The sequence below is a fragment of the Papaver somniferum genome, chromosome 8 (genome assembly GCF_003573695.1).
Source record: "Papaver somniferum cultivar HN1 chromosome 8, ASM357369v1, whole genome shotgun sequence".
Taxonomy (NCBI): Eukaryota; Viridiplantae; Streptophyta; class Magnoliopsida; order Ranunculales; family Papaveraceae; genus Papaver; species Papaver somniferum.
The window spans coordinates 174,576,884-174,600,082 of NC_039365.1; the positions used below are offsets into that span (position 1 = coordinate 174,576,884).

At 36.6% G+C, this 23,199-nt stretch overlaps 2 protein-coding genes across 7 annotated transcripts; both read right to left on the bottom strand.

The window, feature by feature from the left end:
- Window positions 1-842: 842 nt before the first annotated feature.
- On the bottom strand, window positions 843-9,719 carry LOC113304024 (nuclear pore complex protein NUP98A-like). Of its 6 annotated transcripts, none has more exons than XM_026553128.1 (6): window positions 8,167-9,719; window positions 6,346-6,478; window positions 5,176-5,281; window positions 4,965-5,052; window positions 4,569-4,641; window positions 843-4,328 (listed from the first exon to the last, which is right to left on the bottom strand). In XM_026553128.1, exon 6 carries the CDS (start codon window positions 3,564-3,566, stop codon window positions 1,017-1,019), a length of 2,550 nt encoding a protein of 849 aa, XP_026408913.1. In that variant the 5' UTR covers window positions 3,567-4,328; window positions 4,569-4,641; window positions 4,965-5,052; window positions 5,176-5,281; window positions 6,346-6,478; window positions 8,167-9,719; the 3' UTR covers window positions 843-1,016. The 6 variants fall into 6 exon arrangements, with proteins under 6 accessions (XP_026408913.1, XP_026408908.1, XP_026408912.1 ...); XM_026553123.1 differs by having other exon boundaries at window positions 4,569-4,840; XM_026553127.1 differs by having other exon boundaries at window positions 4,730-5,052.
- On the bottom strand, window positions 8,177-9,532 carry LOC113306490 (F-box/kelch-repeat protein At3g23880-like). The gene has a single exon (XM_026555419.1). The coding sequence runs from the start codon at window positions 9,530-9,532 to the stop codon at window positions 8,177-8,179; it is 1,356 nt and encodes a 451-aa protein (XP_026411204.1).
- Window positions 9,720-23,199: the final 13,480 nt, after the last annotated feature.

The window sequence follows — 23,199 nt, forward strand, 5'->3', positions numbered from 1 at the left end:
GAATCTCCAATATCCCAATCTACACTGGAAAGAGCTAAAAGGACAACCATATGTAACATAGGGATTTAGATAGGAAATTACTATTGCTGCAGTGGTATCTACTTGTAACTATCTAGTTTTTACTTATTTAATAAGATTCGAAGTGACACCCCCACTTTTAAGTACTACTCACATAATCCAAGAGTGCAGCATAGAACAGGTTCAACAGAATCTATTAACAAACTGTCATTCAGAGAGATAGGAGAAAGTGACGTGGTCGTTGAGACGGTGTGGATGGTATTCTAGCATCTCCCTGAAGTACTCCTTGACGTTATCCTTAGCTACCTTGGCCTCTTAACCTCAAATTGTTGATCTAATCCCACATTTATTGGCTGTCCAAACATATTACAAACCAACTCATTAGCAACTAAACCAATGTTCGAAAAACCTTTTACAACAATTATTAAGGCGAAACAGATATCTAATAGCTAGAGTGATCACACTCCTACACTAATATAGCAGGTCACTAAATAACTCAGACTCATCAGTCTTAAACTGTCTACCTTGAGTTACAAGTACTTTCCTGGCACTTTGACACATGTCCTGAACAATGTGTGTTCTCAATACCCCAAGAATAGTGCCAACCAAGAACTCCCATCATGAAATTCTTGGAACTGACGAGTAGATTCTTACTGTTTCTGAAGATAAAATCTCAGAAATCACAATCATTTACCTAAGTGAGACTAGCGTTTTGATGAAATTCATCCAATTTTGAGCTTCATATAAGACTGAATTTGTAGCTTAGAGTGGGAGTGAGAGAATTAGGTCCTGAAATTCGTATTGACACCAACTGTATTCTTCATTCATCAATAGTAGTACTGGGATAACATTTTACGAACACTGAAAAATTAAAAAGGAAAACAAAGTAGTACAAGGAGAGAAGAGTATCAAAAACCTAGAGCGATTCATACATGCACCCAACTCAGGAAAAATAAATAAATTAAAAGAACACCACCACTTATATATACATGTATTGACTAAAAGTGGTTCACCCTGAACTTCCACTCTCCCTTGATGGGATCATAAGAAACAAACTCGGCACCCTGGTCAACCGTTTTCTTCATCAGCAACTCTTTGAACTTTTCAACCTTAACCCCTTCCAAGTATTGCTGTCCAGTTTTCTTATCAAAGCACTTGATGTTGAGGAGTGTCACCACTGCAGCCTTGTTCAGTCCTTGTCCAACTGGGGGCTTCTTACTATCATCCAGGTAAACTATCACCTCCCGGTTGTTGAATTGTACCAGGGACTCCAGGTCAAGGTTTCGCACATCAGTCTCTCCTGCAAACTTGATGCTACGTAACCCATGCCTTCCAACGATGAAGTCCTTCACCTTACCGCAGAATCCTGGCTCTGCCCTCTCCTTGGCTGCTAATTCTTGAATCTCAGGCTCCGTGTAGTAGTCACAGTAGTGGAGTTTTGGCATCAGCGCCTCAATATCTGCCCCGTTCTCATTTACTGTCCGCTCCTTGTCATTGCTATTCTCTGCCAATGATGGATTACTCTTATGGTTTTCATGGTTGATAGAGCCATTCAAACTTGAACCTAAATCTTTCTCGGAGACTTTACCATTCTCGTGCAGAGGAGTATTGTTGGTATTCTTTGATTTTTCTGCAGAGACTCTTGAGGTCCAATGTTCAAGGGGGCGTATAACAAGAGCTCTTGGATTCTCCCTTGGAATGAAAAGGGCATCTGCTTTTGGCGTGCTAGGAGGTTCCTCATCATCACCGAAAAATGGCACCCTTGAGCTCTTGTTGTTAGCAGATCTCCTAGCAGGTAGCCTAATCCTGTTCTGAGACAAATGTCTAGAAGTCATCAACAAGGGGGAAACTCTGACAGGTTCCGCTTTCTCGACCACAGGCATCCTAGATATTCCATATTGAATTGATGGTGCAGCTCTTGTATGTCCAATTGATATTTGAGGCATTGCAGGAAGTGTTCCAAAAGGATTCATTGTAACACCAGATGGTTGTGTAGCTGGTGGATTACTTTGGTTGCCAGTAGACAGTTGGGGAAAGGTGTTCTGCCCAAAACCACTTGATGTCTGTTGCTGCTGAAAACCACTGCTATGAAAGTTAAAAGCTGGCAGAGTCTGTTGTGATGGGTTTGTTTGGCCTTGTTGCTGAAAACTGCTGCTAGGGAAGTTAAAAGCCGGTGCCGGAGTCTGTTGTGATTGGTTTGTTTGGCCTTGTTGCTGAAAACCGCTGCTAGGGAAGTTAAAAGCTGGCGGAGTCTGCTGTGCTGGGTTTGTTTGGCCTTGTTGCTGAAAACTAAAAGCTGGGGTAGTCTGTTGCGATGCGTTTGTTTGGCCAATGCTCGTACTGTTCCAGGCAGGCGTTGAATTGAAAGTATTGTTCCAGACGCTAGAATTTTGTGTACCAACCGTGCTCGTCAGAGGAGCAGATCTTGTGCTTACTGGTGCAAAGGCTGTATTTGGCTGTTGGAATGCAGATGGTGTAACAAAGGGGTTGGCTGCTCCGGGTATTGAATTAAAAGGCGAGGTTGCAGTTGAAGGAGTAGTTCCAAAAGTAAAGGCTGGAGTGGTGGTGAATGAAGGAGTAGTTCCAAAATTATATGGAGTGGATGCAGGAGTAATACTGGGTTGATTAAATGCATTTGTTGACGTTAATGATGTACCTGTTGCAAACGGGTTTGATGGTGTTGATCCAGCCGTCCCTGAAGTGTTGAAACCAGTAAAGGTAGTTGTTTTCTGAAGACCAAGTGAAAATGGGTTGGGATTTGTCGTCGTAGAGGTAAATGAATTTGGCTGAGTAATTTGACCACCTTTATCACCCAACTGGTAATCTTCCCATCTCAGTTCTTCATGACTTTTCTCTGCATAAACAGGCATACAAGATATTGATTGAAATTTATGTATTTCAGTCTTCCCACCAAGAAGTTCCTCGGTATTTGTAGGAGCGAATGGCACTGCTCTGCTTCCACCACGTGATGGTTGACCGAAACCTGGAGTTCCAAATGTAGAGGGTGTTGTAGTCTGCATACTAATAGAAGAACTTTGGAATCCGAAGGGAGCCGGATTTGAACTAAAAGGGTTGTTACCAAATCCAGAATTTGGTTGGCCAAACCTAGAACTCAAAGGTTGAGCACCAAAAGGAGGAGCGGTTGTGGAAGCAGCATGTGTAGCACCAAATCCTAGGTTGCCAAATCCCCCTCCGAAGCCTGTATTTTGTTGAGACCCGAATCCTGCAGTTGGTTGGGACCCGAAGCCTGTATTAGGTTGGGACCCGAATAGTGTATTTGGTTGGGACCCGAATCCTGTATTTGGTTGAGACCCGAAGACCGGTGTAGTTGGAGTAGCGAAGGCTGGAGTTGTACCAAAAGCCGGAGTGTTTGCATTGGAAGCAGGCTTCTGCCCAAATATAGAAGTTCCGGCGAAGGCGGATGTAGTACCGAAAGCTGGAGTTGTGCCAAAGGAACTTACCGGGGCTGATGCTGTATTTCCAACCGCCGGCAATGAAAGAGCCGGAGTTCCTCCTCCGAAATTACTCGTTGAAGTGCCGCTAAACATAGACCCCGCTGCCTGAGTACCAAACGGAGTTGTAGGAGTGTCAAAAGGCTTAGGAGAAAAAAACTGTTGTTTTGCCCGAAAACCGACTGCTGCTGTGTACCAAACGTAGGTGCAGAATTGTTGAACATTGTTTCTGATTCTGATTCTTCAATTCGCAATCAATAATATTCGAGAGAGAGAAAAAAATTTAGAAGATAGATTATTCAATCGAGCATCCTCTATTTATAGAGGACGATTTTACCGAGTCTGCTTAAATATAAAGCTACGCGGTAACTGCTTAAATCTAAAGCTATCTAAATACAAACCAAAGTAAAAGAAAAAAAAAAAAAAAAGGAAATAATAATATTACTACTGTCGGTTTCAGGCCAACGTCAGCTTATTTACTTGGTATTCCAAATATATATCGTCCTCGGAAATTCAGAACCAACCCGGGAACGGAAACTCAATTCAGGACCAACTCGGGAACCTAGTTAATCTTATTTAGTGTTCACCTTGGCGGATTTTGTCGCCGACGATGACCACGATGAAGAAGATGAAGGATACTAGCTACAGCTACGATGATCAAATACTGTGCAAGATACTGAGCAGACTCCCATTGAAATCCCTTATGCGTTTCAAATGTGTAAGCAAACCTTGGCAATCCTTAATTGATTTACACCATAGCCGGCAACTGAAATTTTTTTTACGTCCCATATAATGCTTCTTCCTCGTGACAATAAGTTGAGAGCCCTCGTTAACTTTGAGAGTTACTGGACAGCCAACCTGTGCTTAGACACAAACAAAGAGATAACGAAAACAACAACAGTTCAGGAAGCAGCTATATCGAACAAAGATTTGTTGGTTCGTAAGCAAGTATCGAAACCTATTAATGGTATGATCTGTTTAATCAACAAAGTAGAAAGAAACGATAGGCCTGGTCTTGAAAAGTTAAAAGAAGATCATGCTGCTTCTCTGTATAATATCATCACCCAAGAATCAGCACCTTGGATCAGATCAACTTACTTAGCACAAGTAGAGCAGTGGTGTGATTTATCGAAAGTATATGTGTCTCGTACTTACGAATTTGGATTTGACCCTGCAACCAAGGAATACAAAGTGATATGTATATGGAGAATATCTGGATGGTTACTTCAATATTTTGAAGGGTGTGGGGAGTACACAACATTAGACGAACACCGCCCTGTGTACGAGGCATGTTACAGAATGTGCGAGATCTTGACTCTAGGCAAGGACACTGCTTGGAGAAGGATTGATAAGGTACCACCGTCAGATTACTGCCAAGTAAAACATGGTTCTGTGTATGTGAATGGTACCGTATATTGGACGCATTACTAGAATTTTGTTCTGACACTAGTGGCATTTGATGTTGGAAGAGAGGAGTACAGAGCTATATCGGACCTTGATTTCATCAGCCACCATATGTCTGACCTTGATTGCATTAGCTCCCATGAGTCCTTTTATATTATGAAGTTGGATGGGCATCTAGCTATAAAAGAGGACACAGGAAATCACAATGTCAATCTATGGATACTTGATGATGACTGTGACAGAAATATCAGTACTAGAAATACTAGTAGCATAAGATGGACTAAAGAGATTATTACGTTACCTCTTGACTGGAGCTATCAAAAAATTCGGTTTCACGCCATTGCCGGGACAGAGTACTTGATCCTAGAATGCTGTCTGGGTTATCATGAACCGCATGTCTGGGTTCACTGTTACAATAGGAAAAACAAGACTTTCAGCAGGATTAGATTTACTGGAGATGGAAGTCCCGTATCCTTGTTAGGTGCGTATATAGGTCATCCCTTTCACATGTTTACAACATATGTTGAAAGTCTTTTAACCTTTCAGAGGAGTCATAGGCCAGCAAGGAAGGCACCTGACACGAGCTCAACCAAGAAGGAGAGTCGGACACCTGACACGAGCTCAACCAAATAACACATTGAAAGTTTTAGTTTTTATCCTTGTTAGGTGTGTATATAGGTCATCCCTTTCACATGTTTACAACATATGTTGAAAGTCTTTTAACCTTTCAGAGGAGTCATAGGCCAGCAAGGAAGGCACCTGACACGAGCTCAACCAAGAAGGAGAGTCGGACACCTGACACGAGCTCAACCAAATAACACATTGAAAGTTTTAGTTTTTGATCTCCTTTTAATTTTTGATTTCAGCATTAGGTCGTGACGTGAAGTTTTTCTTAATGATTCAAAAAATAGGCCATGAAATACTTCATATTTGTGCCATGATTGGCGTTCAGAGATTGCTTTGTTCTGTTTTTGAAAAGATTTCTAAGTGTAGAATGAGATTTGCTTTGTTGTCATGAGTCATTTATGCAAGCTTTAATGATGCAGGAAAAGCAAATAGGTGAACCATTCTATTTGTGGTTTGTATGTCAGAGATCAATGTTATCCTACTCTAGTTTGTAGGAAAAGCACGTTTCTGACTGCTTCATTTACAGTTACTAGTTAATAGTCTCTGTGCATATCTTTTCTCTAGTGTGGATACATTCCTGAGTTGAGGCTCATAAAAAATGCGCACGTATTCCTATCACAAGTCTCATGTCTTCAGATAGTGAACTGTTTGTTATTCACAATCTCCTATCAAGTTAACAAAAAAGATTGCGCAGGTACCTCGCTATAGCAATCTGATTTTTTTTATCTAATACAATGATTCAAATAACTAAACTGTGGTATAGTCCATTAACAAACAAACAAACAAACAAAAATCATCACAGGGCTTCCAGAGAAGTGAAACCAAAGTGTCTACACATACTTACTTTTCTCCATTGATCCAAAGTTACAGACCGTGTGCATGTTTGGAAACTTGGCAACCACCAAAACAAAGACAGCAAGCGTGTTGAGAAAGAGTATCGGTTGTTGTAGTCAGTTATGTGCGGGGTTATTAGGTACCTACAAAAAAAATGTTGCGTTTTATACTTCATATATCAAGTTAAACACCACATCAAGATACACCCATAATGCTCCCAAATTGTCAGCTCCTTTGATCCGACAAATAACATATGAGGAAAATATCAATCTTCGACCCATGACTATGAGTATTATGTAAAAACAAAAAAAGAAGTACTTGGAAATCAAATGCAACAATGAATTGGGCAACATGGTAAATATATAAGAAAAGGAGAAAGATCCCATTAAGGATCAACTCAAGTTTATTCGGGTGGATAGATGTAAATATGTAACTCAAGAGGAAGTTCAAAAATGAGAAATTAAAAAAAATGAAGATTTTCCAGACTAAAGTTTTTAGAGATATATTAACATGCTTCTTCAAATTATATATGGCTGAAACATCTTCCCATAGTTGGGTCATTTCTTTCTTCAAGATCTTTCAAGATATGTTTTCTTTCTTTTTTGCAGTACCATTTTGGCAAACCAACAATTCGGTGCATTCTCTGAGAAACAACCAATATACTGCAAGGATATAAAGTCAGAAATATTTTAACCTTATGTCAGCCTGAATAGGAGGTACTAGGCCTCATTGACCTCTGATATAATTTTGTTCCATGAGCTTAGATTGTTTAAAGCTATAACTTCTAAACGTTGCAAAGTACAACCTGTCCTGGAAAATTGTTCTGGGAATAAACCCGCTTCTTTGATTAGCATGCGGTTCAGGCTTTCTGAAATAGTTGGAGCTGAAGCATCTCAAACTTAAATGTTTCAACAAACTTTTCATCGATTATATGATGCACCTACATCCTAACACAACCTTAGGAAACTGATTCTGAAAGACAACGAAATCACAAACTCTATCATCCTCATATAAGCATGTTGGGGACATTTAAACCTAAGCCAATTTATCAGTGATTAACTTCAATTCCAAGAGCTAAAGTTGTTATTTTAAATCCAGTTTCATGAAGGCAGACAAAGCAATACAAGTAAAATAACAAATAAATAGAACAGAAAATACAACAGATTAGCAAAAGAACCATGGGAATTAAGCTTTTGGCTGCAAGTGCAGGGAGCAATTAGACCAAGTAGGCCTAATGTGTGTAAGGAGGTACCTTTGCTAATAGTTTGTAAATGAAATCAGTGTTCTGAATCCCGGTAGTAGTAGTCCACAAGTTACCTTGCTAATTGATGTTAGTCATCGCCTAGTTGACTCTATTGTTCAATGATATTTATTGATGAATGAAGACAAACTTTTCAGTGCAGTTACCTATTCAAACTACCATTCGTAGTTGCATTATGAAAACACTAGACATAAATGAACAACTATAAATAAATCCCTAAACTATTATCAGATAAAGTGAACTGTTAAGGTGGTAAGACAAACATAATCGAATATATTTCCTCATACTGCTGGAAGGCTATCACTTTCAGCAATTGTGCCTACATTTACTTAATCGACTCCCATGCATTAACAAAATAAGTAACCAAAGTATACATCATATGTACTCTGCCCTGTAGATAAGGCAAGTCACTAAAAAACTGCAAAGTTAACAAAAGCCATCTAGCTTAACGTAAGAAAGTATAAACACTCCAATAATGTTGGATACATGATATGAAAACAGAAAAATAGTAGTCTACATAATATCACTCACTAAGACAATATCAACAGCATTTAGGTCAAAGAAGATTACCAGTTTATAACTAGGAATCCCTGGCCTCATCTACATCCAGCTGCTCCAAAGAAGAACCATGGCTTTCTGTCTCCTCAATTTCAATCGACTCCATAATCTCCTTATCCTTTACCCATATTTCTTTCAATGAAAGTAAGGCATCCAGGGCCTCAACCTCTTCCGGCTGCTCCAAAAGCAAATCACGTCTTCCTGCCTTTTCAACTTCAATCGGCTCCATTATCTTTGTACCTTCTTCCCCTAGGCCTTTCAACGAAACTAAGGTGTTTTTGTGTGGAAATATTTCATGAATAAAACATTCCTTAAGATCCCCAAACCTTTTAGAGGTAGAAGATTTTGGGCCGTAAATATTGAACCACTCCGCAGAGTGAGTTAAAGCACCGCCACTCTTCGTAACAGCTACTAATGTGCTTTGTATAAGCCTAAACTCTTTAGTCCAACCAAATGACTGATATCTCTCGCTCTCTTTCATGCCATGATTATCGTTCTTCTTTTTCAATAGCCATATGTCAAACCATTCTGTTTCATCTCCTTCGACAAGTTGCCAAACAGCTACATACAAACACCCATCCAAAACTCCTATTGTGTTCCAAGTCCAAAATCCATTTGGTGGCACAGGAGGTGGTGACAGATTTTCACAAAACTTTTCCTGAGTCAAGTCGAAGGTAACGATCATTTCTAAATCACCCGAAACCCAATAAAGAGCTCCATTGGCAAAGACACCTTGTGGTAAAAACGCATAAGATGATTGGCAGAGGTCCATATCGAATCTTCCAAGGTTTCTCCATCCGCTGCGACTACCTAGTGTGTATATCTGGACATCTATGAATATGGGCTCCGAGGAAGCATGTATTGCTACAACTTTGTACTCATTTGTTGAAGAAAGGTAACCAAACCCATTAGCCCACATACAATGCTCATGATTATCACAATACTGTGTCTTGATTTCAGGAAGCATTATTTGTTCTCTAGTAATCGGGTTACAAATACAAATAGATGGGGTTCCAGTAAGACAAAGCAGACCATTAGAAGAACCAACAATCTTAGCATCTCTAAATGGAGGTTTGAAATTAACCTTTTTAATTCTCTCAATAGACGTTTCTGAGTTATGATTCTTGTTATACTCAAAATATTTGAACTCTAGGTTATCATAATCCATATATTTCTTACTAGTTGAAGCAAGAAAACTCAACTTACCAGAATCATCGTCCTGATTGTGATGATGGAAGTGAATTTTAGAGAATGATACAGGACGAAGAAGATTTCCCCAAATTTTACATACTGATTTACAGTCAGGGATCGTTTCGGCTGGAACTCTGGTTAAAATTTCCAATGTGGTCTCTAATGGTAGACGGCTGAAGCAATCCATGAAACCTTCTTTGATTTTTACAGAAAGAGAACACACAGAAAGGGATTTTCTTGCTAGGGTTCAAGAAATGTTGCGATGGAAAATTGGGGTTTTCTTGTTAGGGTTCAAGAAATGGTGTGATAGAAAATGGGGGTTTTCTTGTTAGGGTTCAAGAAATTGGTGTGATGGAAAATTAAGCATGGAAATGAAAAAGAGGTGGACGATCTATACGAACTACTACGGACTACGGAGTGTCTCATATCGGTGGGTTTGATACACGTGGAATGTATACAGCACGTCAATTTGGGTGGCACCCCGTCAAGGCTAGGCTACAATACACTACGATTCAATTCCCTCCCAAATTTTCATAGCTTTTGGGCCATGGGATTTTTTTCTTTTTTTTCTTTTTTTTGTTGGTGGGTTTGGACGTAGAATTTAAAGGTGAGATTCATGAGTCTATGGGAGTTGGTGAAATTATGTTTTTTTTCGGTACGTTTGGTTGCCCAAGTCCCTGGATAACATTTTTCACGAAAATTAGTTTTCCAACAAATCCTCCATATGGAATCCAATCTCCACCCTAAAATTTGCTGGAAAATTTATCAAGGGATTTATGAACCCATTTATTTTAACTTTAAATCTCATATATATACCACATTTTAAGATTCTGAGAGTAATACCAAACAACATATGGACTTTATAACAAACTAATACTATGAATATTAGCAACTGTAAATGAGTTATCAAACACAAAAGGGATTTACATGACTCCTAGAATTTTTGATCCCATGGGATTATAAATCCTTGAAATCATGAATTCTGTAAACAAACTCACCATTAGTGAATTGGTTATATATATTGAAAGGAAAAACTGACACCAGGAATCAATAGACTGACCCTAAGAAAAAGGAAAAAATGATTATTCTGATCAAGGCGGTTGACGCCCTAATGTTCCAAACTGCTGACAGGTATTTTTCCTCTGAAAAACAGAATTTTCTAAAACAGAACTTGACAAAGCAATAGACCTATAATTTATTTTATCTAATATTAAAATTGCAGAAAGAAAATTTAGCGTGATTAGACTCCAACTTTGATGAAGAGACGATTTGTAAGCCTCTTTTGCCAACTTATATGCTCCCTGGTTACTGTCTCTTGGTGTGTAGATAAATCCAAAAAAATTATCACAACTAGATAAAATGAACATTGCTTCTTTGAGATCGATTCATTATGCCATTTGACTAAGCTGTTCTTCCCTTGCATAAAAGCCAAATTCTCTCGCGATCTCCTTCCATCCAGAAATATTTTAAATTTATCTGTTTAGCACATTTAACTCCCTTCAAAAGAGCTAATGCCTCTGCGTTTTTTGGATATGTTGCTCTGAAGAATCTTGAATTTGGTCTTTGCTTGTTCTCTGCACAGTTCCTTCATATTAGACCAAAACCAGAAATCAAGGATTTTGAAACCCAAGTCTTAGATTGGCTTTCTAATGGAGGATTCCAATAACAATTTGTTTTCTCAATTTGATGTGAAACATTAGATTTATTCTTATTTGCATCTTCTGTCGGTTTCTAAAATTGTAAGTGTCTTAGAACAGCAAGGCTAATGCTCAAGGAAGAACTAGATTTGTCTTTAAATATTCTGCAACACCTTTCCTTCCATATCAACCAACATTTTGTAGCGGTTGATTGAATGTCAATTGAGTTACATGTAACACTCATCCAAACATCAAAATAATCTATAAAAGCAGTTCCAACTTCCAAGTCAGTACACCTACCAGCCATAGGAGGTAGCATTCACAAAGACTTAGCAAAAGAACATTCAAACAACAAACGAGATAAAGTTTCAATTTCAGAATTACAGAAAATACAAGTTTAATCGGGAGAAAAAATCTTATGTATGACGGGTAGGGAAACATTTAAGCATTTCCACAAAAATATTTTAATTATTCGAGAGATGTTAATATTTCAAAGGGACTTTCAAAAAGTACAGGTTGCCTCAGATGGGGTTACGAGCATATTAAACTTATCATAAAAAGACGTAACTGTAAAGACTCCATTATTGGTTATAACCATCTAATTTTATCTTTTTCTAGACCATACTCCAGAGAGCTAAACAAGTTAATGTTTAGAATTTTATGGGCAATAACATGAGGGAAAGTAGCAGAGATTGTGAGTTAGTTTCACTTATAAGTATCAGGGTCAATCAAGTCTGATACAAGGGGTTTGTGTTGAGGCCATAGTGACCTAAAGGAAATTTTAAATCGGAAATCCATCTATCATTCCAAAGACTAATAGACTGACCATCCCTTACTTCTCAACAGATGTGACTTTCTATAAAAGACACATCTTGCAAAATGCATTTCCAAATCCAACATGTATTGGTATTTTTCTTTTTTAAGCCAAAAATGGATTTATTCGTATAATAATTAGACTTTAAAAACTTAGCTAACCAAGATTCTGGTTGAGAGACCAATCTTCATGCTATCTTTGCTACCATATCCTTATTCATTTTTCCTACCTCTTTGAAACCCATACATCCTACAAATGTTGAATTACAGAGGAAATCCTGAGCCGTAGGACGATGACCCCTAGCATTAGAATCTTTCCCCCACCAAAAATCCATTTGAATCACATTTATCCTTTTTATTATCTTTTTTAGGAAGAATGAAACAACCTATTTGAAAAATTGGTAGACTAGATAGAATGGATTTATTGAGTATTACTTTACTCGCTGTGAAAGAATTTATTGAGCAATCCATCTATCATTCCAAAAACTAATAGACTAACCATCCCTACTTCCCTACAGATGTGATTTTATATAAAAGACACACCTTACAAAATGCATTTCCAAATCCAAGATGCATTGGTATTTTTTTTTTCTTTTTTAAGCCAAAAATGGATTTATTCGTATAATAATTAGACTTTAACAACTTAGCTAACCAAGATTTTGGTTGCGAGACCAATCTCCATGCTATGTTTTCTACCATATCCTTATTCATTTTTCCTGCCTCTTTGAAACCCATATATCCTATAGATGTTGAATTACAGAGGAAGTCCTAAACCATAGGACAATGATCCCTAGCATTAGAATCTTTCCTCCACCAGAAATCCCTTTGATTCACATTTATCCTTTTTATTATCTTTTTAGAATGAATGAGACAACCTATTTGAAAAATAAGGAGACTAGACAGAATAGATTAATTGAGTATTACTTTACCCGCTGTGAAAGAATTTTACTCATCCAACCTTTTACTCTTTCTTTCATTTTCTGGACAATAGAGTCAATTTTTTTGAATTTATACCTATCAATTAACAAAGGAGCACCTGAATAAGAGTCTCTAATTGAAATTTTCTTAATCTTACATCATTCTCTGTAATTTAGGATGGGTCTTCTTATTAAAAAAATGCCAAATTTATTGAAATTTATTATCTTTCCTGAAGCTAAACTAAAGGTTTTTATGATTTTTAATATATTCTTACAACTTTTTAAATCTTCATTAGTAAATAAGAGGTAATCATCTATGAAAAAAAGATGTGAAATAGGTGGACTATATCAAGAGATCTCGGTTCCATGGACTAATTTTTCAAGAGATCTTGGTTCCATGGACTAATTTTTCCTTCTCTTTAGCTAGCAAAAGCCTAGAGAAAACCTCCATATATAAAAATCAAAAACAGGTAAGGAGACAATGGATCTCCTTGTCTCAAACCCCTCATATGGTTTGAAAAATTCCCTTGGGATACCATTTAACAACACAACAATAGAAGGGGTGGAAATATGTTTATTCATATGTTGACACCATTCACTACTAAAACCTAATGCTAGCATTGCCTATTTATGAAATCTCAATTTACCCTATGGAATGCTTTTGACATATCTATCTTAATCCCAAGTCCTTCTATTTTTTATTTCTTTTTGTGAAGTGAATAAATTACTTCATGTACAAATATGATGTTGGCATATACATGCACATCTTCCAAAAAAGAAGGCCGGCTGAAACGAAGAAATAATTGTATCCAAAAAATTTCATTCTATTTGTTAACAACTTAGATATGATTTAATAAGGTGTATAACGTAATCCTATAGGTCCAAAGTCACTAGGATCCGTTGGATTCGTAATTTTAGGAATAAGGAAAAGAAATTTTTTGTTTAAATCAGGATTTAAAGTTTTTGACACAAAAAATTATTGAATACAACTGACTATCTGGGAACCTACAATGTACCAATTGTATTTATGAAAACTTACTGGAAACCTGTCCCGACCTGACGACTTATTCGGTTTCATAACTACTTTCCAAATTTCCTCTTTTGAATGGATGTCCATCAGATTAGTATTATCCTGTTCATTTATGCCTATCGTTAAATGTTTAGAAATCTTATTATCATTTCTTACATGAGTGGCTAAAAAGAGATCCACAAAATTAAATAGTGTTTTAGAACTACCTTGATCTCATTTTTATCAACTGTGACTTCACCATAAGACCATCTCCAACGAGGAATTTGTACCTTTAAATTGGGGAAATATCATCTCCTATGGAATTGGGAATTCCCCAAAATTTATATTCCATACCCCATATACAGGGAATTTGGTTATGGAATAAGGGGATAAGGGAAATGATATGAAATGTATACCGATCGGTATTCTTTTCACGGATAATTAAAAAAACATGGATAGGTATTCAAGACATGTATACAGATTGGGTCCACATTTTCTTTTCCCATCATAATTCAAAACATGGATCCGTATTCATTATACCGATTGGCTCCACAACAGTACAAAAACAACAACGTTATATGTTTTAAAAATGCTTCATTTTAAGTTATTAAATATCAGAGGAAATTATTCTCGTTAAACTATTTTCCGACCGTGAATAAATAAGGTAATCATGTAACATTTAACCGATCGGTATACTCTTTAGTTGTAACATCATAAGACTTGGTGATTCCTTATTGCTTTACATGGAGATTTTATTCGCTGCCACGTCAGATTTTAAGGAAATTTCCTCTTCCCTCATTGGAGATGGTATAAGGGCTAGCATGCAATCTATATTATTCATTTTCCTTCTTTTCAAGGTTTTTATATGAAAATATTTTGTATTCCTCTCTCCTAGATTAACAATGTGATCTGTAGATATATTTGTTTACTTATCTCTTGTTCTGTATCATAAAGTTTTTCTAAATGCCGAAGTTTTTCATTTATTTTTAATTGAACTATAAGAGAGAAGCTCTTTTTGTTCGGTTTTTTAATATCAGACAACAAATTCCTAATCTTATTAGTTGTCCATGGGGCAATTTACGCGTCAATAGACAGATTTTAGTCGGCGGTTCTTTTTGTTTTGTGAGAACCATAAAACGGTCTGGTGCTTAAGGTTTGGACTGTCTAATTTCTAAACCAACTCCAATTTAAAAAAAGATCGGATGTAGCCTACGAACCACTATATTACCGTATTAAAAAAATAATCATATCAGTCACAACCTTCATATTAGAATTACCGATAGGTTTGTTTAATTTGGGTCACAAGCATAATTTTATGAACATGACCAACTATGAGTCCATAGGCAGAATCTAGTGGTTGTCCAAGTCAACAAATATATCAACAAAGATAATATAGTACCAGAAGCCTTCATTAGATAAAAGTGGAGCAGGACCCTAAACATCTGAAACAATAAGATCCCAAAGGATGTTCATAAACTATAGTACTAGCTGAAAAACTAAGTTTATGACTTTTATTAGCTAAACATGACTTACACATAAAGGAATTGAAAAGAAGAAACAGGTAAGCTATGCTTGGAGACATTGGCTTTAACAGTTTTGAGCATTGGATTCCCCGAACGAGAGTGTCATGTTCGTAAAGAAGTACTTTTATCAAAAAGAGCAAAAATCAATGAAATATGAAGAAGAGTATAAAGGCCCCCCTTATTGAGAATTCCTTAAAAAACTACCTCCCCAGTTTGGCGATCCTTCACAGGGAAAAAAGTGTCATAGAATTCAAAGAAGACATTATTATCAAGGAAGAATTTAGAGACCAATAAATTTTTTTTGAAGAGATGTGGAACATGAAGAACATTAGGAAGGAGAAACTTACGAATAGGAGTGGCAAGAATACCATCACCAGTGTTGGAAATCGGCAAGGATAAACCTCCAGCAGTGCGAATATAATATGGTCCATTTTATCCGTAATGAGTATGTAGGTTACAGAGATTATTAGCCATATGATTCGTCGTACCACTATCGGGAAGCCGACCGTAGGCATAAACATAATAATGAGATGCAATATACGTAGCTGGAGCAATATAAGATGGTCATCGTCCTCTGGTAGCAGTATTCTTGGATTGTGGGTGTTTGTCACGCAAAGAGTAAGTCACTGTATCCAACCTATTGCGACTGTCACGAGCATTATGAAAGGGTTTCATACAGATTTGACAAATAACATATAGTTTTCCATCTCTTGTAAACGGAACATCCTCAGTGCGACTTACAGAAGCAGCACTAGCAAGTGGGGAAGAGAGAGATGCCTGATTTTGTGCTGTGACACAAAGATAATAAGAGAGAAGCATGGATGCAAATTCATCGGCTGTAATAACACCCATTGTGGTGATTAAAGAAGTGACAATTGATTCATAGGAAGAATCAAGTCCCTTGACAACATAATGCGTGAATTCTTTGTCAGAAATGTCAACACCACTAGCTACAAGAAAATCAATAATATTTTTAACCGATTGAATATAGTCAGACATGGTTTAGTTTCCTTTCCTGATTGATGACAGAGACTCCTTGAGATGAATAAGATGTGCATCTGTTTTGGATGCCAAGAGAGCATCAAGTTTTGTCCAGATAGAAAAGGAAGTATCACATGCCTTAACCTTAGCCAGGATTGGAGCAGTGAGGGAAGACATAATCCAGCCAAAGTTTATATGTGCTTCTTCAGGATAAAAACTGTGGGTTAGAAATATTATTGACAAGAAGTGGTGGACTTGTAAGAGAACCATCAACATATTTTTCCAAATCATATAGCTATGGTCGGTTAACTTTTATAAAATAGCACCGTGTAATCATTCAAAAGGTGCTTGATCTACAGAGACAGAGGAGTAGCGGAGAAGGTCATAGCTGAAGATATAAATGATGTAGTTCAAGAAGAAGTTGAGGACGACTGAGAGACATGGAGAAGTTGAAGTTAGAAAAAGGAGGATGGAAAAACCAAACCCTATACAGGACGTATAAAAATCGACCTGTTTAATACCAAATCAAGTTTTGATTATGGAAGGTTTCTCAACTTGAGAAACCAAAAATGAAACTATGTGTATATATATATTTGTTTACATAATCTTGACATACATGGCAAGACACTTGCCATAGACTTGGCACACAAGACAAAACAAATATAACTCAAACTAGGGCTGTCAATGGGTACCCATTACCCAGATCCGGAACCGGACCCGGTATATTAGGGTCCGGTTCCGGGTCCTAAAGTTGGATCCATTAGCTACTTAGGACCCGGCGGGTAATTACCCGATTGGACCCGAATTTAAACGGGTCCAAACGGGTAATACCCATTGGTTACCCGCGGGTATCGGATACCCGTTTATTCATTCTTTTATTCATGTTTTTAGCAAAATTATAAGTATTTTTTTCTAGTTTTAGCTTTGATATTTTACTCATTTAAATTTTTTCTCTTACATTTAATCTTTATTTAGTACATTCATAAGAAATAATAATATTTTTTTATAAATATTACTTAAATCCAAGCTAAAAAGAGAAATATATTAAGTTTTTGAGATTTTTTAAATAGTTTTCTTTAGACCCAATGGGTATCCGAAATCAACGGGTACCCGAGTATTTAAACGGGTCCGATCTGAGTCCACAAATTTAGGAACCGGACCCGGAACCGTTAGGAACCGGACCCCACCTTTATAAGTAAGGTCCGGGTCTAGTGATACTCGGGAGGACCCGGACCCGTTGACACCCCTAACTCAAACAATAAACAGAAAAATACAATTCCAATAGGAAACAAAGGCTACGTTTCCTAAACTCTAATATTATATATATACTCGTTGGTGCTTTATATAAATGCTAACTTCATTTTCATTTCATAGTTTTGAACTTCATTCAAATTACATGTAAGTCTAAAATCTTCACAGAAGTTAATGTCCCCAGCTTAATAAATGGAAAACGAGAAAAAATAAGGAGAAAATATTAAACAAAAAGTGATTTCAAGAGATGGGAATTAAGTGAAGTGTGTAGTTCCGTAATGTAACAGTAGAGTTCAGATATTTTGAGCATATGATAAAATGTTATGGTTATCAATGCTCTACCTGCCAAACTAAACAGGGGCGGAGCTATGTTAGATGTAGGTGGGTCTCCGGATTCACCTAAATTTTCCACACTAAGACGTTAGTAGTCAGCGTTTTGTTAAAAGTCGGAGAGGAAATTTCCTATCCGTGGATATAGGGAGACCGAAAGGCTAAAAAAGATACAACTTTTAGGATTTTTCAAATAATTTGGGAATGGATCACAACAAAAGTAAAAGGGATGCAGGAGGTATGTAATTTTTACTCTTCTTCCATCGGTATTTAAGAAGACATTAGATGATCTGATGATGTAATATGTATAGTCTTCATATATTTAGTTGTTTCCTTTAATTTACATAAGCGGACAAAGTTAATATGATTTGAATTTAGTGGCCATATGAATATTGCAATATGCCATATGCTACCAATTAATCAAGTATAAAGTTGTCAATCAAAGTCATCGTACTGTCAAAGAACTCCTAGTATCATAAACACGGTGCCCCAGTTGGATTTATTTTAAGTATGGTGGTGATTTTTTGTTTGATAAGATTTTCATTTTTGTCTTTTGAATAGGTATCGAAAGATATTTCAAAAAAGTTAGGCGAGAGAATTCGGCTCCTGTATTGATTAATGATAATCAATTGGCTTCTCAACCTGAATCAGGACCTGATAGTCAAGATATGAACGATTAAATTTTTTTTAGATAAAAATTCATTTATTCTTTACATTAATTTTTGTTTTACTGTGCGTATGATGCGAACCGGTATATCTTGTTTGCCAATAAAAATAGATTAATTAAGGTGAAAAGTTTTTTTTTAATATTTCCCCACCCAACCAGATGGACTAAGTGACAATAGGATCCACAAATAGTAATCTAATTTGCCAGTCACGGTATTTTGTGGTGTCCATGACACTGTCAGTTAAGGTATAAGAAAAAGTGTTAAACTCAACTCTCTTCCGCACCAAACAAGATTAAGTATACATGCAATTGATGTTACAATTTACAAATCCCTTGGTGTTGCGAGTCGCTGGTATTAAAAATTGTGTTACACCTAGAGAGAGATTAAGTCCACGGAACAGATGTTCTCACGGCCATAGAATATCCTTAAGTTAATAACAAATATTCGTCGGACTGTTAGCCAACAGCTGAGATTCTAAGTATGGTAGCAAATTTCACTTTGGACGGTTTTGATCTAACTTTCCAGGTGCCATTACGGAAACTTGATCGTCAAGAAACCTAAAATACTTTCCGAAGTGTTCCGTACTTTTAAAACTCCTCCTTTGAAAAATCCAAATAGCTAAAAAAGCCTAAAGTTGTTTACATCAAAATTTGTATTCTTATATAACTAGGTTTTCACTTCAAAACTATATAAATTCTAGGGTTTCATTCTTTTTTCCTTCTTCTTTCTTGTTGTCAAGTTTATTAAAGTATTGTTTGGGTCATAAATTTTGTAGATAAAAATAATGGATGTTGTTGAAGAAGAAGTTAACAATGGAATGTCATACAAAGATGAAGTAGAAGTTGCTGCAATGATTCTTTGTAGTTTCAAATCAAAGAATGAACCTTGGTGGAAGAATTCTGAATCAGGGTTTCCAAAGAATATTTCTCCTCCTCCAACACCAGGACCACCACCGTTTATTCCGTTGCAAGAGCAAGAAGTTGAGCTTTTTGGTAATAATATTCTTGATATTGATCTAATGGAGCAAGAAATTAATAAAATAGCACAGCCGTATTCAATAGTCTCGACTACTAAGAAATTGTACATGAGCGATGTTATTGATAATCAAGCAAGATTAAGTTTAAATAGAAGATTTGTTACCGAGGAGATACTACCATCATTGTTGAAGGAGGGAGAGAATTTTTCAAACGGAATCAATGCTAAAGTATTCGATAATCGATTACAAAAATTCGATATGATATTCAAGGATTGGGGTAGTCTTATGGTTCTTACTAGTGGTTGGAATCAATTAGTACATGATAATAAGGATTTGGAAGAAGGTGTTACTATTCAAATATGGGTTTTTCGTGATGTCGAAGAGGATAAACTTTGTTTTGCTATCTGTAGACATTGAATAACAACATATGGATGGAGGTCATTGACACTGAGTATATATATTGAAGAACAGAAGGCAACTAGAAGAAAACCGTACATAATATACAAAGGTAAATAAAAAAAAAGAAGCAAAGATTAGGTCAATTTAATATGCTATTTTGACTTTGATTTCCCTGTTCCTGAAGATATTTAGTTTATTGATTAATATATTCTTTTGCTATTGAGTTTTAATTTTGTTAGTGTAATGTATTGTTGGCATTTGGAAATGTGGCTGACCACATTATTCCATGAGACCCGCCCAATTTAGTGATAAAATTAATCCATTTCTTGATTAACATTAAACTGATTAGTGACTCCACTTGATGCCACATGTTTTGAGTCGTGGCAACACCTTATTGTGTGAGTGTTTTTTGAGTTTGGCTATAAATAACCTTGAGCGGTTTTGTAATAAAGATATAAAACTTGAGTAATGAAATGAAATGAAATGTCCTCTTTACTTCCAAGTTCAAAGTCAGTAATTAGTAAAGCAGCTAATACTAATTAACTAGCATATACACTTGTACCCTAGTCCTTCTGCACATGTCAGTACCTTGAGTTAGTGTGGAAATACTAAGTCGCTTATCAGTATCATTTTATAAAACGTTATCAGCACGAATTGCTCGATAACTACGGTGTGTTCGTTTGATCGATTAGAGGAGATGTAGCGGGAGCAACATCTATAACCGACGGAGATTATATTTTTCTTCCCTAACTTTTTATGTTTTATGTTCATTAAATATGATCTTAATTTTGTACTTACCTATATTATTTTTGTTTTGGTCAGGATACCATAACGGGTTAAAGTTTCGATTTGTACAGTTAAATTGAACTTTATCCTAATTAAGGCGCAAATATATATATCAACGTGATATATATTTTAATTTGTAATTGTTGGTAAGTATGGGATGGTGAGTATCGCAACTCCGTGAACTTTATCAATTTTCTTTATCATTTTACTATGGTACTAACGGTTTTAATACCGTTAAAGTGAGAAATTATCGCGTCTTTGAAGAATAGCGTATATTTGATACTTCTTGCCCTAATAATCGCCAGAAAATTTAAAACTATTCCACCAGAAGCTGGAATATCGTGTGGCATAGTATGAATGCAAAAGTGCGCTTCGCTAGCCAGTCGGTCCCAGAAGTGACCCGTTATAAAGTGCTAGCCAGTTTCTATCAGCGGTCCCTGAAGTGACCTATGACTGATTTTGAGGCAATTTTGCCAAAGTGTATCCATTTTTGCACACTTGTAAATTAATATTTCGTTGACTCTGAAGGTGACGAAGTTGGAGATTTATTGTTATTGTATTAGTACCATATGTGTTTTGATGTTTATCCTTTGTTTTAAGTTTTGTTTGTTTTCTTTGCTTATTTTTTGTAAGTAATGGATTCCAGAAGCAATCCATGAGATGTTTCCGACTCCAGAAGCAGTCCAACATGTAATTTGTGGTTTCTTGTAAAAATCATATTAGACTCCAGAAGTGGTCTTTGGGTTCCAGGAATAAGCCATTAAATTCTGGGTTACCGAAGTAGCCCATAGTTACTAAATGCTTTTGTTAATGGCTTTATTATTTTTCTCTCGTCTATCTGTACTAACGAATATGGATCCCTGAAGTAATCTATCCATTTTAATAGACAATAGAGATATTTGTCTCAAAGACAACGGAACAACAAACACAAATTTTCGAACCAATTCTGTAACCTTGTAGAGGTTTTGGGAAATGTAAAATATCATTTCAGGTTCGAATAGTATGATAGACGTCTGCAGAAGGCGTATATCATTTTATCTGGTGGTGTAGTATTTGCCTTATATTCTATCAGGCTCCAGAAGAATCCGTTGAGTCTTAGAATATTTGGTATTACCACTTTGAAACGATAAATGAGCATTTTTGTGGAGTATTTTGTTACTTCATTTGTTTTTTTGTACCAGAAGCACGTTGTAAAGAAACGTAAGGCTCTCTATTATTGGGTGTGCCATAGGAGAATTCGAACAGTCGAATTCCACGTTGTCATTAGCCATAAGTTTAATGACCCTTGAATTATTCATGCTTGGGCATGTATGATTTGGACACCCAAGTTCTACCAAAATGAGTAGAACGATACGAAATGCTCATAGACATCCTCTATAGAACCAAAAGCTAAGGATGTAAATTGTGTTGTTTGTTCCCTAAGTCATTTGGCTATTTAAGTGGCATTAACAGAAGCATTATGGTAATTCGTTGAATCACCAACAATCTTGTATAGGATTTATGGTGGCATTTGTAGGACTTATTCACCCTACACTATGGACAAGTTTCAATACTTTGTGGTATTGAAAGACACATCCGTTGGATAGTATCTTGTTATATTAACACGTAATGTTAGATTTTGCCAAACTGTTTGTGCAAATCTTGTGGTTGCGCATCCATTTTTGGACTTTCCAGTTAAGTCCATTTATTTTGGTGGTAAATTTATAGGCTTTTTATGCTTTGGCTTTAGTTGGTATTATATCGAGCTTATACCTAGCACATATGCGCACTCGGCATGGTTTAGTTGAGTTCTTTGTTTAAGCATCTTTAGTTTATTGCTCGACCAACTATTTACCATCAATTATATCTTCGGAAGCAACCTTACAACTTACGTGTTTGTTCCATAACGTCACCTAACTATATATGTTGGTTTCGATTCATAAGACATTTAGAACCCTGAGCTGGTAATGTCTTATTGAAGATGAGACTGTATTCCCGCCGTTAGGGGGAGGAAGTAAGCCGCCAAAAAGGAACGGCGTGAAATATCTCATCTCTTGCCGAGCCTGCAGCTGTTTTTGGGTAGTTTTTGTGTAGTTAAATTAAAACCCAAAAACCATGATGAGCAGAATTGCCTTTGAAAATAAGGCAATTATGGAACCAGAAGTTTCTAGAAATGAGATAGTAATATTTCCGCCATGATCAGGAAAACTAAGATGCCACTAGAAGTTGGAATGACAACCTCGCCACCAGAAGTTGGCGTGACCAAGGTTGATAACCTTTAAGGTTCTCCCACTTTAATCAGGGGGAGAAAATTCACCACAAGAGGATGGTGCGAATTATGTTGGTAACCTAAAAAGGTTCTCCTGCCTTAACCACGGGGAGAAAGACTGCCGTCTGAAGATGGCAAGTATTATGTCGACAAATTTAAGGGCTTTCCTTTGAAGTCATGGATATGACAGGCATCACCTAAGGGTTGCAGTAAGAGATGTCAACAATCAAATAGGTTATCTGATTAAGCTTTATCCTGATCAAAGAAAGTTCGGCTGCCACTAGAATTGGCGTGAAACATCTCATTTGTTTTCTCA